The sequence below is a fragment of the Phalaenopsis equestris genome, unplaced genomic scaffold (assembly GCF_001263595.1).
Source record: "Phalaenopsis equestris unplaced genomic scaffold, ASM126359v1 Scaffold000297, whole genome shotgun sequence".
Taxonomy (NCBI): Eukaryota; Viridiplantae; Streptophyta; class Magnoliopsida; order Asparagales; family Orchidaceae; genus Phalaenopsis; species Phalaenopsis equestris.
The window spans coordinates 2,264,088-2,279,592 of NW_018164739.1; the positions used below are offsets into that span (position 1 = coordinate 2,264,088).

Below are 15,505 nucleotides of genomic sequence, written 5' to 3' on the forward strand. Positions count from 1 at the left end.
AATTTAAGCATATAAGACAATTTTCAAAGTTTAAAATCTTGGATTTGATACTATAATGTCTAATTGGAACGTGGAAATTGGGCCAAAACATGAAGATCAGTGTTGCATTTAGCCAAAGCAAGGAAGTTGGCAACAGATTATAGCAAGGAACTGATAGGTATGTTTTAAAGGGCTGCCAAGTTTGGGTCGTTCGAAACTAATTCTATTTAAAAGTGGCTCGTGTTTGAAATTGTTGGCAAAAAAGCTTGTTCATGTTTACATACTATTGTTTGTGTTTAGCTAGCATTCAGTTTGAAATTGATTAGTCCAAATTAATTAAAAAAATAGATGTGGGCGTTGGATTTGAACTTGCAATATTTTTATGCAATCACACGTGCTGTAGTGCTTTAAACTTAGATATAAATATATATAATATATTATTATATAAATAATATATATATTATTTATTTCGTCAATAGGTTGTTTGTATTCGGTTCGCTGACTTAACAAACAATGTGAACATGAGCTACTTAACGAGTTGAATTCGGCCGAGTTTCTTCATAAAACAATGATTGAAATCAAACTCCAACAAAACCCGTCAAATCTTATGTATTTACATAGCTAACAACTAAATTTCAATTTTTACATACATACCACTTTCACCATCTATGAAAATATGTATTTCACTTTTAAAAAATTAAAATGGCGATATTTTTGATGTTATATGAATGATTTTGGGTGGTATAAATCTTAAAAAAAACATAAGAATTGGGTGGGATGCATGTAACCCAAATACAAATTATGGCTTGCATGAAGCGTATAATAAAATATCAAAAAAAAAAATTATAAATATAAAAATGTAAACTTTGGGACTATAAGATATTGAGAATGATTATTTTGGTATTTTTCCTAAGTAGTAACGATGTATCGATTAGGATTTATGATTAGAAAAACTATTAGTGCGGTATATTTAACAGCTCACCTATTAATCGATTAATCAAATTGTATACTTTAATATAATAATGTAGCCAATTTTTATCAACCATCCATTATGATATATGTTGAGAAATTAGGGCGAAGAAAAACTATGAATCGACACAAATCCAGAAGAACACACAGAAATTTACGAGGTTCGGCAAAAATGCCTACATCCTCGGGAGTATAGTGGCGACTTTCTTTTCAATATTCAGAAAATAGTACGGAATACAAGATTTAAAATCTCAAAGACCCAGAGACTCGCATAGGGTTACAAACATGACACATATATAACTCTATAGTACAATATGTAATTACTTAAACTACTCATATACCAAACCGCATAGTGTTTCTCCCGCACCCCCAACCCACATGGTGATTGGACAGATTCTTCCGCTTCACTCCGCTCATGGGCCCCGCTCCGCTCCAGCATCTGTCTCATTTATGATATATGAGTCATACCTAACAATATAGTTCGATAATCAAAGGAATTATATATTTTTTTTTTTGTATAAACCTTTGTTTTTTATATTGTTTTTACCTTTTCATTGAAATGTCAAAATATAATTTCAGAAAGTACAAGAATTATTGCATGAATAACCAAGCTTCCTTCTAAAAACAAGACAAAGAACAAAAAAGAATAAATCAAAACTCTAAAGAGTTATTTGCCACCAGCCATCCCTCTTATTTTTTCAAATGGAAAATTAAATCATAATTGCTTAATTAAGATGAATAAAGCATGCATTCTTAATTAGTTATTTTATTAGCAATCAATTTACTATTTTGATTTTTTTGCAAAATTAAAAGAATCTTTTCCTGCTTTCGTTGATCTCGCAATGATACGATCACAGTTTTTACTCTATAGTAAATTGCTTTCAGCAGCGACTATTTAATGCCTGCTGTAAGCCAGATTATGCAACTCTCCTTTCACTCTCTGCGAGTCTACTTCATTTAATCCTCCGCCAAGTGGGAAAGAGGGAAGAAGAAGAGTAACTGAGGAAGAAGAATTCTTCTTCTCTTTTCAGTTGTTGGATTACATCCCTTTCTTTGATTTCATTCACCGTTTACCATTTACTCTCTTTGTTTTACCTGGAATTGTCATCTAATCCACTTTGTCTGGCATCGGGTGGGGCTCTCAGGAGAAGCGAGGCATTGCCCCTCTCTTCTTCCTTCCCATTTTAACCCGCATTGCGCCTATTGATCTTTATCAAGTGGTTGGGCCGTCGGAGAGGTTCTTTGTGGAGGAGAAGGGAAGATTTCAGGGGAAGACTTTGGGTTAAACCCTAATCTTCTCTGTTTTTCTTTCCTTCTTTCTTCATCATTCTGTTTCTGGAGTTCTGATCCGATATTGAGTTGCTGACAATCCAGCTCCACCACATTCCCTTGCGTAATTTCTCAGCAAAGCTGGTCTCCAGTTTAAATTTGGGGTGAAACGGGGGGAAAGAGATAGGAGCTTTTTGTCTTAAGCAAGGAAGGAGTAGAAACCCCCCCTTATATATGCGTCTTTTTTCACCTATTGGAGCATTCCCGCCCTCTGTTCTTTAATCTTGAACTGAAATCTTGTCTTTTCGAGATCTCATCTAACCCTTTGCGGATCGAGGAATGGAGAGCGGGACTTCGTCGGCAACATTGGGGATACTTCCGGAGACATTTCAGTTGGGGAGGGATGACATTGCCGGCCAGATAGCGCTGATCTGGGAGCAGGTGAAGGCTCCGGTGATCGTCCCACTTCTGCGCGTGGCGACTTTTCTTTGTCTTGTGATGTCGGTGATGCTTTTCGTCGAGAAGGTATACATGGCTGTCGTCATCGTCGCTGTCAAACTCTCCGGCCGCCGCCCTGAGAGGCGCTACAAATGGGAGCCACTACAGGAGGACCTTGAGCTCGGGAACTCCGCATTCCCCATGGTTCTCGTTCAAATCCCCATGTACAACGAAAAGGAGGTATCTCCCCCGCCCCATTCTCCTCAATCCGTTCTTCGACTCTTCTTCATCCCTCCCCACACTTCTCTGAGCTTCGTTTTCTCGGCGATGGTTACAGGTCTACAAGCTCTCCATTGGAGCTGCATGCGGGCTCTCCTGGCCGTCCGATCGGATCATCATCCAGGTGCTTGACGATTCTACCGACCCCATCATCAAGGTCAGTGCTCTGTTCTACCCACTCGCTTTGTCTTCATCTCATCTCATCTCATCTCATCTCATCTCGTAGTTCTAAATTAAAATAAAGAGTTAATTAACATAAAGATCGCACAAATCCCACGTTTTGGCGCGTATTAATGCTATTTTAAATGTTAATCATTTCGCAAAAGTCACTGCGGGGTCTCATTAACAGTCTCTTCCTTCGAATGATTAAGCCAGCTAAAGTGCTCATCAATGCGTTCTGAGCTGGCTCGTTTAGTCCAATAACTAACTCCAAAAGTAAATAAAACGAATTTCATACATAAAATTTACATTTTCTTATTCATATGTATCTAAAACTTAATTTTTTTTGGCATTTACATGTATATCACTCAAATATTTAACATTATGCTAATTTTTAAAAGTGAAATATATTTTTTAAGGAATAAATTTACGACATCAAATTGTTATAAGTGTAAATATTAAATTTTGGATGTTAAATATTTAAATACATAAGATATGCTAGAAGTTCTGCCCTCTTTAATTCTAAATTAAAATTTAATGAGTTTAAAGAAGGGGAATTCAAGATGTAATTTCGCTAATGGAACGGTCCACGGGATTATAAAGAGAAAATATTACGAATGGATGATCCGTATGTGTGGATAGAGTGTATTCAAGGTATATTAATCTGTGTCAACTTTGAAAAACAGAAAAAAAAAGTATTGAATTTTGATCTGAAAAGAGCATCAGCAGAACCACCAAGGTGTGGATAGGAAGAGTTATCCAGTTAATATGAGGGTAAGAAAGTTGGAATTTTGGTTGTTGTTTAATAATTTTATGTGAGTAAATATTAAATTTTGAAAGTTAAATATAAATAGGACAATATTAAAATGTTATTTATAAATCCCCTATTTTTGTTAGAGCAGTAATCCAAAACTCATACATATGTTCTTGACTCTTGATCAATTTTTTTTTTTTTTAAAAAGATAAATTTCTGAGAAATTTGTCGAGAAGAAATGATCAGAAATGAAAAGATGGAAAGGTGGGGTGAATCTGACGGTTGGGATTGCAGGATCTGGTGGTGATGGAATGCGAGAGATGGGCGAGCAAGGGAATCAACATAAAGTACGAGATACGTGACAACCGGAACGGGTACAAAGCCGGCGCCCTGAAGGAGGGGATGAAGCATAGCTATGTTAAGAGCTGTGATTTCGTCGCCATATTCGACGCCGACTTCCAGCCCGAGCCAGACTTCCTCACCCGCACCATTCCCTTCCTCGTTCACAACCCCAAACTCGGCCTCGTTCAGGCTCGCTGGAAATTCTGTAAGCCCTACCCCCTTCTTCTTTTTTCTATTTTACTTCTCTCAAACCAAATCTTAATTTTGCTACCCATCTTCACTAAGTTCTTGATAAGATATCGGGAGTTAAAAGTTTGACTTGAGTTTAAATATTGTTAAGAAATTTAAGATTACGTGCTGATCTTGATGTTAAAACTTTGGGTGAATAAAATATCAGCCTTATTTCCCTATGCTAACGAATCAAAATAGTTGCAAAAATTACCTTCGTGTGTCGGTGGGGTGGTTTGTCGACGTGCTTAACATAAACCCACGTCGCTTTCGGAGATACTCGATTTGTTAATGGCGGCCGGAGGAGACGAGTGCTGCGTGATTTTGGGCCCGCCACGCCTTTTTTAACTTTTGTTTGTTTTACGCTTTAATACCACCCCTTTTCCTTTATTCGTCCGCTTTGATTCACTAGGGTTAGTAACTAAACTCTTAATTCAGAAGGAAAGAGGATGATAGGATGTCCGACGGACGCTTTAACTCGCCGACAGAGTAGGAACATTTCACTCGCTGGCACGTGGGTCCGAACTGTAAAGAGAAATGTCACTATAGTTCGCTAGCCCCCTCACCTCCTCCTTGGCAGCGTACACTCGGCCTAGGCACAGTTATACACTACAGGATTTATTTGGGTAGCCCCTTTATATTTGATAAATTTTGGATGACAAGAAATTAGTTTGTTGAACCAAATGTATTTGAGAATTATTTTTATTCAGTCATGCTGATTCTAGGATTGGCTAGGCAAGGATTTTGATTCATTCAGTGCCTGTTTGGGATCATTTTATTTTTTGTTTTTCTATTTTATTTTAAAATAAGTTTATTTAGTGTATTTAAAAAAAATTAGATAATACTTAAAATTACTTATAGTAGTTTTAAAAATAACCTAATATATTATAGGATGCCGAATATATTTTATTTCAAGTGAAAATATATACAAAATAAATTAAAAGTATGAAATGAAAAACAAAATATAAAGTGATACCTTAACATCTCTTTGTTATATTTGTATTCGTTGGACATAATTTTATTAAATAATTGTTGATACGATTATGGTTGAGCAAAGCAAGTTATAACGTGGAAAAAAATTGTCATTCTATTTTAATTAAATCACTTAATTATCTAAAACTGGTACAGAATTTGTGAAAAAGAGGACTTTTTGGGTTGGGCCGCTAGTGAGAAGGCAAAGAGATGTCCAGTGGTTTGGTTTGCCCAAATTTGACCAGATATGCAAACGTTTTTCATTTATAATTTGTATGTCTGAATAGAATGCGTTTGTTCTGAATAATATGACTTGAAATAAACTGAACCGAATATCAGGTCACCAGTGCTGTCATTTGGTTCTATTATTAGCATGTATTAGAAGAGATAATGCTAGACGGAGAAAAAGATGAGGCGAGGAAGGTTCGTAGATTTGTTTGACTTTTGGCTCAAATTGCACAATTTTGAGATTAATTCATGCATGGCTCAAACATGACTTAGTTTGAGAACCGATTGAATGACATAATCAAGAGCGCCAATTATGGTTTTCACTGTAGTGTTGGACTTTTTGTTCCTGGAAATATTGCTGCAATTTTCTAATTCTCGCTGAATGAGATTTTGACCAATTTAATTTATTAATTAGTTTATAATAGTGTTGAGAAAACACTGATCACCACGTCACCCTCTTTGATCACATGGCTAAACTTGCGGAGACCACCGCTGATGTCGCCCCCATCCTCTGCCGTCTATTTCCATTTTCAAAGACCACCGAAATACATCTCTCCTGCCGGAAGTAAGAGTTAAGAGAGAGAGATAGAGAGAGAGTGTGACCGGAGTTATTTGAGATTGTCCGGTTAATTTTGTGGGTTCCAGACTGGTTGGTTGGGTAGAGATGAATTAATGAACCAACCATATCACTAAAGAAGCACATGACACACCTTTATACAGTACAAATAATTGTTGGCAGACAAAATTATAATTTTTTGGGACCTCGTGACTGGCGATTGGCTAAGATGGGTGTAGTTTTTGTGGCATGTGCATCACAGAAAATTAAGAATCGAAGGATATTTTTGTAAAAAATTGGAATATTACAAAAACTTTTTTCATTAATCCAGTTCTATCTTCTTTGATGCCTTTCAGTTCTTTGTTTGCAGGCTTGTCGTATTTTTAAACCCATCTTGTCCAATGTTATGGTTTGAAATCCCTGATTTTTTTATGAAGACCATTTCATACATAACATCAAAATTTTATATTTTTATAAGGATTTATCTATATGCAAATTCAATGATATTGAGACCCATTCTAACCAAAAAAATATTTAGAATATCCAGAGACAATTTTCTTACCATAAAACTAATACCTGGCCAATTATTTTTTAGTATGAAATGCCATAATGTACAAAATATTTGGCATCCATCAATTTTCTCAGAGAAATAATCTCCTTCATTAAATTTTGAACTACTAATTTTTTCGCCAATTATTATCCTTTGAAGTCTCAACATATATTGGTTGTGACACATGCGTTTATAGGGGTTTGTTTGTTTATTTGTGTCGGTGGATATTAAATCTGAAATATACATTTTTTTTATATGTTATTGGTTTTAAATCTTGGAAAAATTAATTTTAGATAAAAAGAAGTGGAGAGCCGGGCTGCCCGTGGGCTCACCCGCAAGGTTATATACCTATATTTTAGGCAGGATGAGGGCTTAGGTAGAGCCTCCAGGCTCCAACCTGCAGCATTTTACCTGTTTGCAGTTATTCGGCTGCTGTTAAATTCCACGGGCGTTAGCCATAAATATTTTGCCATTCATATAAATTCAACTAATTTCTGGACCAGTTTTCACCCACGTGTTCTTGTTTCCTGCTTCCTACCGACACTACCATGTGCAGTTCTTTTAAGCTCAGCTAATAATAATGACCTTGTGTCTTTATTATTATTATTACTATTATTATTATTATTATTAGAAATTTAATGAGCTTTTGGCATTTTATTTGGCCGGAATATTCTGACTCAAAAAAATTGGCATAGTCTGTAATTTTTTAAATAACAGTGGGGTATTCGTCTTATGAATTTGTATTTTTTGCTTCTGTGCCTTTGGCGGTATACTTATTTTGTTTCATTGAATAATTACAGACTTGTGCACATGCTTATGGTGTAAGCCGATAATATTTGTGATTATTCATGAGTTTATTTTTATTTTTTTTTTAATGTTTTTTTGAGAGATGAAGCACTCGTTTGGACATTCTTGTTAGAAAACTGATTTTATTAGATAGGATTATTGGACTCAAAAGATTGGAATGTGGTTAATTAAGTTTTTTTTTCTTTTCTTTCTGTTTTTCTTTAACTACATCTGCATTTGATTATATTTTAATCATTTGCATGATATTCATGATCCTTTCTGTTTGGCTGGGCGTTTACAATGAGTGAATTTAAGGTAGGTGCAGAAAGAATAAACGGCCTGTATTTTAACCATGAATACGTAATTTGAGAGTGTATATATAATTTGAAGAATTCAAGCTAGCCAACACCAAAACCGCTCAAATTTCACAGGGCAGTTTTTAACTCTTGCAAATTTTCTGATTGATCAGCGAACTCCAATGAATGTCTGATGACTAGGATGCAGGAGATGTCCCTGGATTACCATTTCACTGTTGAGCAGGAGGTTGGGTCCTCCATATATTCCTTTTTTGGCTTCAATGGTGAGTATTATCTTCCTAGGGAACATCTCTCTCCTTTACAAGTTGCATGCCCTTGGTGAAATTTTGTTTACAATGAAACTATGATTTCACATTGTTTTATGTTTGTCTAAACATTGATAGTTGATCTTTGCATCCAGGGACTGCTGGGGTGTGGCGGATATCAGCTCTAAATGAAGCAGGAGGTTGGAAGGATCGGACCACCGTAGAGGACATGGACTTGGCTGTTCGAGCAAGCCTCAAAGGTTGGAAATTCGTATACCTATCAAATCTTAAGGTACTCAACAGTTGTCCTTAAAAATTTCCTGTTCAATCTACCTTATGTACTCTGCTTTCTTTGAATGACTGATTTTTTCTCAAAAAATACTGTGTTTGGGCATCTATTAATCGACAAAATGGCATATTTGGTTCTTCATTACTTAATTGAGCATTGTCATTATGCAAACTCATGTGTTTAGTTTTGGCGAGTGAACCCAACTTTCTTGGTTTATTTGTTATCTTAAATACAGGTAAAAAATGAATTGCCGAGCACCTTCAAAGCTTATCGATATCAGCAACACAGGTGGTCATGTGGTCCTGCAAACTTGTTCAGGAAAATGCTTATGGAGATTGTAAGAAACAAGGTAACATAGAGTGTGATATGATTATTTACGAAGAACCATAATGCCTGCAATTTAATTTAATGAGTGTTTGTTTTATGGTTTTGCAGAAAGTATCTCTATTTAAGAAAATACATGTGATCTACAATTTCTTCTTTGTTCGAAAAATTGTTGCTCATATTGTCACCTTTGTGTTCTACTGTGTGGTCATCCCGGCAACTGTCTTAGTTCCTGAAGTAGAAGTTCCAAAGTGGGGTTCAGTCTATATCCCATCCATCATCACCCTTCTTAATGCTGTTGGAACTCCAAGGTATAGAGATATATCACCTTCTCTATTTGGTGTTATTCCTCAAAGTGTGACAAGTTCATATTTTGCTGATATTGTGTCTTTTGCTGAAGTAAATTATTTCTTATATTAGACATAGTATACCATAATTCTTGTTCTAATTACTGTTTTCTTTATTCTCCTCCTGTTATAGATCTCTCCACTTGATAGTATTCTGGATCCTTTTTGAGAATGTCATGTCTTTGCATAGAACAAAGGCTACCTTTGTAGGCCTCTTAGAGACCAGCAAGGTTAATGAATGGATAGTCACTGAGAAGCTAGGTGATGCGTTGAAGACGAAAACCATTGCTAAAGCATCTAAGAAAATGAAAATTCGGATCGGCGATAAGTAATTCAAATAATTTCCTAAATCTGAATGATTATAACGATGATTCTCGTTCTCTAATATGTTTTAATTTCACATGTCTAAAAACAGGTTACATGTGTTGGAGCTAGGGGTGGGAGTCTTCCTCTTCTTCTGTGGGTTCTATGATTTGGCATTTGGGAGGAACCATTACTTCATATATCTGTTTCTCCAGGGCTTGGCATTTTTTGCTGTAGGTTTTGGTTATGTAGGCATATATGTCCCACACTCCTGAAACTGAATGATGGCAATTCCTTGAATATTGCAACTATAGGCGTTAGAATCCTCCTCCAGCTTGTTATTTTGTTAAGGGCCGGGCTGTAGTCATGAGAAGTCGCGTACCGGATAAGTTATTTTGTGAATATTTAGGTACCAGAGCCATGGCTATAGAATTGTATAAGACTTCAAAGACAAAAGCAAAGAAATAGGAAGTTTTGCATTTTATGCAGAAGCATATCGAAGCAGCCACAGCAGAAAAGAAGAAAGATTCCTGATATTGGAAGCTGTGCAGAGTGGTGGCAAACACGCAAACACCCTCTAGTTTGATTTTGTATTTTGCTCTGTAATTTTGTTTCTTTATTAAAAAAATTAAAATAAGAAGATAACTTATATTGTCATCAGTCATGCTGGGTGTCATTTTTTTTTTCTTTTTTGGCCAATAAGTGTCTTGAATTTGGTATCATTGTAATAATAAGATTTATTTCCAATTTTATTAAGTACTCCTTTCCGCTAGGCTTAGTATGCTCTTGCTCTTTTACTTTGTAATTTTTTATATAGTATGTGGCATCGCATGAAGAGTTCTAAAATCTGAAAAACTGTATTCTAGAAATTATAGTTTAATAATACACACGCTGTATCATCTAGTGATAGCCATTAGGGTTGTAAACGAGCGAGCTCAAGCTTGGCTCGTGTTCGAAATCGGCTCGTGTTTGAAATCGGCTCGTGAACAGTGTGTTCGTGTTCGACTCGATTTAAATATTTGTGTTCGTGTTCGGCTCGAAATTGGCTCGTTAAATTAAAATTGTGAAAAATAGATATAAAGTGTGGGATTCGAACCTGGATCAAATCTATACAAAAAAAAACACTAACTATATTGCTACAAGAGGTGTTATGATTTAAACTTAGACATAAATATATATAATATATTATTATATAAATAATATATGTAATATATTGTTATATAAAAAATTATATAATTTTTTTTTGAGCCATTTCGAGCCGAACACGAGGGAACAAATTATACTTCGGGGTCGGCTCCACGAGCTGCTTAACGAGCCAAACACGAGATGTTCACGAAAAACAAGCCAAATTGACAGCCTTAATAGCCATGATAAACTGAATTTTTGTAATGTTCTGTTTTTAGATATGTAAATACATAAATATTTGAGTGAACAAACATCATCAAAGAAGATTTACATTCATAGCACTCAATTCCTATGTATCTACATATCTAACACCTAAACTTCAATTTTTACACATGATATCTTATGTATGAAAAAATGTATTTCACTTTAAGTGTAAAAAGTAAAGTATAGCTGTTAGATATGTAAATACAGAGGAATTCGGAGGTAATGCATGTAAATACCCCTATAATAAGTTATGAAAGCAAGTCATTACCAAGTCATTCAACATCCCAAACTGCAACCTACCACCTGTGCCATGTCAATAGCCATTCATCCTCCCAGCAGATGAATGGACAAAAGTGCCCTCTTATCTCTTCACCTGATGAAGAAATCAATCACGCATGCCATGACCAATCACCATATCTAGCATGTTTCTATTATAAAATACCAGTCAGACTCGATCACTATTCATGCCTCCTGTTATCTTGCACCTGTGGCTCTCCTGCTTAAAATGTCCATAGCTGGACCATACCCACATGGCTCGAACCACTTGTTGCGTTTTCTTTGCTTATGCTTCACTCAAGGTGATTAAAGTCTGTAAAAAAGAACTTCAAATTCATGGCATGTCTGCAATCATTAGGAGGTCGGCCCCATGCCAGCTTTGCTCAAGATCTTGATTTAGTTGCTTGACAGGAACTATTGGAATGGACCTCTGGTGAAGACTAATAAAAAAATCATACGTTTATACAATTGAAAATACAAGTATATAGAATATAAAATATAGATTATATGATCAATGGCAGCCATGGCCTCTCTTTGTTGCTCTGGCATCACTTTAGGACACATCATCGCCACAAGAAGATGACATCTAACCACCTTCAATTGTCTTCATGCACTCCTGCGGTGCTCCATCATTGCCTTCGGGTAAACCATCTCCACTTCCATGGGAGGTTCAATTTGACTAGTTTTACCTTTCTGTGTGGCTCCATTGCAGCTTTGAGGTTGTGCCATCTCCACCTGATGGGAAGGATCAATTCGACCACCGAATGAAGACTTCAAACTGCTTTATATGTTGTTTGGTCACTTCCTATGAGTTAGTTGGGGGGTCATCTCCACCTCCAAATAAGGATTCATCTAACCACCTCCAAAGTTCACATGCCCTTCTTACAACATTCTATTGCCCACGTCACCTCTGCAGCCTTCCTACAAAACTCCATCGGCATCTTCAGGTCGCCTCACCTCCGTACTAACGAAAGGATCGATCCAAACACCACTAATTGACTCCATGAACATCTTACAACACTAGAAATTTAGGTCTTACAATATCACCTTTTACAAGAGGACTGAACAGACTCTCCTTAATGGTCCATATGACGTTCCAAACCACTCTATAATTACCATCACGACTTATCATCTCCACTTCTAGGGTCATATTGATCCAGCCTCCAGAACACTTCCATATCTTTTTCACACTACATCCTTGCTAACTTTAAATAATGTCATCTTCACATCTAAAAGAGGCCAAATCTAGCTAGCTCCAATGGCCTCCATGACTTGCTTGAGTTATCTTACTTATGTCATCCTCAAACCATAGACTTCACATATCACAAAGGTTCAATCCTAATACCCCATCTCATTCTGTCACCAATAAAATATCAACATATATGTTTCAATTAAATTATAGTGACATCTACAAGTTTGAGAAAGGGCGATCGCAATTCATACTAACTACTGATAAAATTAATTCAACTAGATAAGATCCCATGGTTCTCTTTATGATCTTTCTGATCCCTTTACTTCTCATATTATATATGGTATTGGCATTCTAACTTGAGATAATTGACTCTAGAACATGATAGAAATGATTATCTCGAACACCAGCTATTTGCCTAACATAGAGCCATATTGACAGACCTGTCCCACTTGTGCATCCCTAATTTATTAATACTTGAGTTGATTCATGTCTCCTTGATGCACCAATAAAGCTTTAACAAAATAGATGAAACTATGAGAAGCATAAACTTTGAGCATTTCAAACCTATAAAACCTTAATTGTAAGGCATATAAAAGTTAAAAAAATTAAAAAAAAAACAAGAAGGTGAATATGGCACTAGTATTAGATTAAATAGAATAGAACTCAATGTCAAATTTTGATATAAAACAATGTTGATGATACACGTTTCATTTCTTTTTTATGAAAAGCAACATGTTAAGAAAAAGCAAATTATAAACATATTGCTCACTCGACAGACAACTTTTTAGTTATTAGATGTGAGGATTCAAAGGCTGCGAAGAAATTCTGGAGCCACCTGGCCACATTGTTCAAGTACCTCAATCAAAGACGGAGCCAAAGGAGCATCTACTGTAGAAAAGAAACTATGCAGAACCCCGACAAGAGTATGCCGCGCAACCTTTGTCAGAACTGCTATATAATCCATGATAGAGGAAGGAAAATCCACAATTATAACTATCTCTAATTTATCCATGTGTAAATCATGGAGGTCGTTTAAATCCTTAATCAAGACTGTTCCTGATTTTTCACTGCAAACAGAAACAGGATGTGGAAAGTCTGTTAACAGAAGTGAGCCAACTTAGTTTTAGTTGTAAGGTACATAATGGGTCGAATAAAAATCTAATAAATAATGATTCTTGTAGTATATCCTACAAAAAAAAAAGTAACTGTTAACATAGTTAAGCAAACTAACCCATTCGTTTTATGTAAAATGCGCGAATGACCGTCAACACAAATAGTGTAACCTTTAGAATTCAGGTAAGATGAGAGTGGGTTGATTTTGGATGCACACCCAGATATTAGAAGAACTTTAGAACTTGTAGTCTGGTTGCTAAGTGCTTGAGCAAGAATTTGCAAAATCTGCACATTCAGAGACACATAATTGATATCAAAAGCAATCTATATTAAACTAAAGATAATACATTGAGAAGGTTTTTGTCTGCAGTGATTTAGGTCAAAATGTTACAACGCACTTAACTGAGAAAACAAAAATAAAAATTTATCAATATATATAGTTCTAGATTTGCTACTAGTGTTGTATCCTTGCATCGAGCTTTTATATTTTGGGATGTATTTGAGTCAGAGTATGTTCAAGTCATTATCAGAGTTGTAGTTAACAATCAGCCATTGAAATAACAATGATCAATGTGGTATTTCTTTAACATATGGTATGTTCGATGATCATACCATACCATATATAAATCTCATAGGGTACATAAGAAATTATCACTGTTTAAATGGGATTTAAGACTAAATGTATGATATGTCCATTGGACCCTAACTTGCAGTACCTCTAAACAGCTAGGGCTATCAAAAAGCTCATAGCTTTTGAATAGCTCGTGTTCGGTTTGTTAACTAGCTCATGTTCAATTCATTCATTAAACAAGCGAGCTGAATACAAACAATTTTTTTGAGCTTGATATATAAACGAGCCGAGCAGGAACAATATTTTGTTCCTTCGTATTTGGTTTATTTTGGCTCGAAATAATTAAAAAAATAAATAATAATAATAATATTTATTTATATTTATTTATATTAATTTTTATACTTTATTTGAAAAAATGATAAATTTTTTTTTAAAATAATTTGGGTGGTGATATAATTATAAAAAATATAATTTTAGATGTTAAATATGTATATATATGGGATTTTACTGGTACTTATGTAAATGATGCTAAAAATCTTGCCCCACTTTTAAGGGTTGGGAATGTAAATACATAGGATTTAGTCAGCATGCATGTAAAGTCTTCAAAAATATTTTGTTAGCCCAAGCGTCAAGCGTCAAGCGTAAGTGGGAATATGGGAAGTGGGAACGGAACGATGGGGGCATTGTTTAGTCCAACATCAAAAAAGTTCATAATATGGCTGTGAGAAAAGCTCTATAAAATGCAAAAGTAGGCTTCTTCAACGCAACAAAAAAATTAACTGTTTTCAGGGACAGTGGAAGTATACGGGTACCGGTAAAGGTTTGCTAAATTAATTATTTATTAATTTAATAAAATTAATAATATAATTAAATATGTTTTTTTAGTTTTAATAAATGAGTAAGTTAAATTTGAGCTGAGTTGAATATGAGCTTCAATCAAGCCAAACACGTATAGATTATGCAAGATGTATTTCAGACACGAACCAAACACAAACAAAACTTTGGCTCACGCATGTTCAGCTCGTTTACACCCCTATAAACAGCAATTGTTCATATTATCTACCTCTAAACTATACAGGAGAAATATAATTATGAAACTTAAAAAAAATCAGTAAATGAAAAATTAACAAGAGAATTCAAGCATTAACAAATACAATAATCAATAAGTTATTATTATTATTATTATTATTTTGAATGCTTTGTTGTCATTATGTCACAAGATTCCTATATTTCCATTTTAGTTTATTGTCCTATTATTTTGCACACAATTTTAGGAATATAGCATTTATTGTCTTTTATCTATGGATCCAGGATTAATATCTACTTTTTGATTTAATTTTTGATTTACTCTTCTTATGTACACTGCTTTAAAAATAGAAAATTTATTTTATTTTCTTTTTCTTTATGGCATCAAAGACTTTCTTTCTCTAATTTCTTTCATCCTGTATGTCTAGCTACAGTATGGCTACAAGAAGACAAACCCTCCTCGTTCGTGATAAGTTCTGATCTTGAAGTGCTCATCCCGTAGCCTAAAGGTGCTATGAACAATACCATCCCTATCACTAGTCACAAATTGAAGGACCATAAATATCTCCATCGGTTTCAATTTATAAAGATGTTCATTTGTAGG

General features: G+C 35.1%; 2 protein-coding genes across 2 annotated transcripts in view; one reads left to right on the plus strand and one right to left on the minus strand.

Annotated features, from left to right (window-relative positions):
- The first annotated feature begins 1,881 nt into the window (after positions 1 to 1,881).
- On the plus strand, positions 1,882 to 10,090 carry LOC110025279 (glucomannan 4-beta-mannosyltransferase 9-like). Its single transcript, XM_020725681.1, has 9 exons — positions 1,882 to 2,895; positions 2,993 to 3,091; positions 4,142 to 4,394; positions 7,979 to 8,089; positions 8,227 to 8,363; positions 8,596 to 8,709; positions 8,796 to 8,995; positions 9,165 to 9,359; positions 9,447 to 10,090. Exons 1-9 carry the CDS (start codon positions 2,557 to 2,559, stop codon positions 9,607 to 9,609), a joined length of 1,611 nt encoding a protein of 536 aa, XP_020581340.1. The 5' UTR covers positions 1,882 to 2,556; the 3' UTR covers positions 9,610 to 10,090.
- Positions 10,091 to 12,826: 2,736 nt separating this feature from the next.
- The window catches only part of LOC110025390 (ATP-dependent RNA helicase DBP3), a 40,458-nt gene continuing 37,779 nt past the window's right edge, over positions 12,827 to 15,505 (minus strand). The window contains exons 6-7 of the mRNA XM_020725845.1: positions 13,423 to 13,589; positions 12,827 to 13,258 (exon numbers count right to left, since the gene is read on the minus strand). Of these exons, the coding sequence (XP_020581504.1) occupies positions 12,997 to 13,258; positions 13,423 to 13,589 (429 nt within the window). The 3' untranslated portion in view covers positions 12,827 to 12,996. The remainder of the gene's footprint in view (positions 13,259 to 13,422; positions 13,590 to 15,505) is intronic.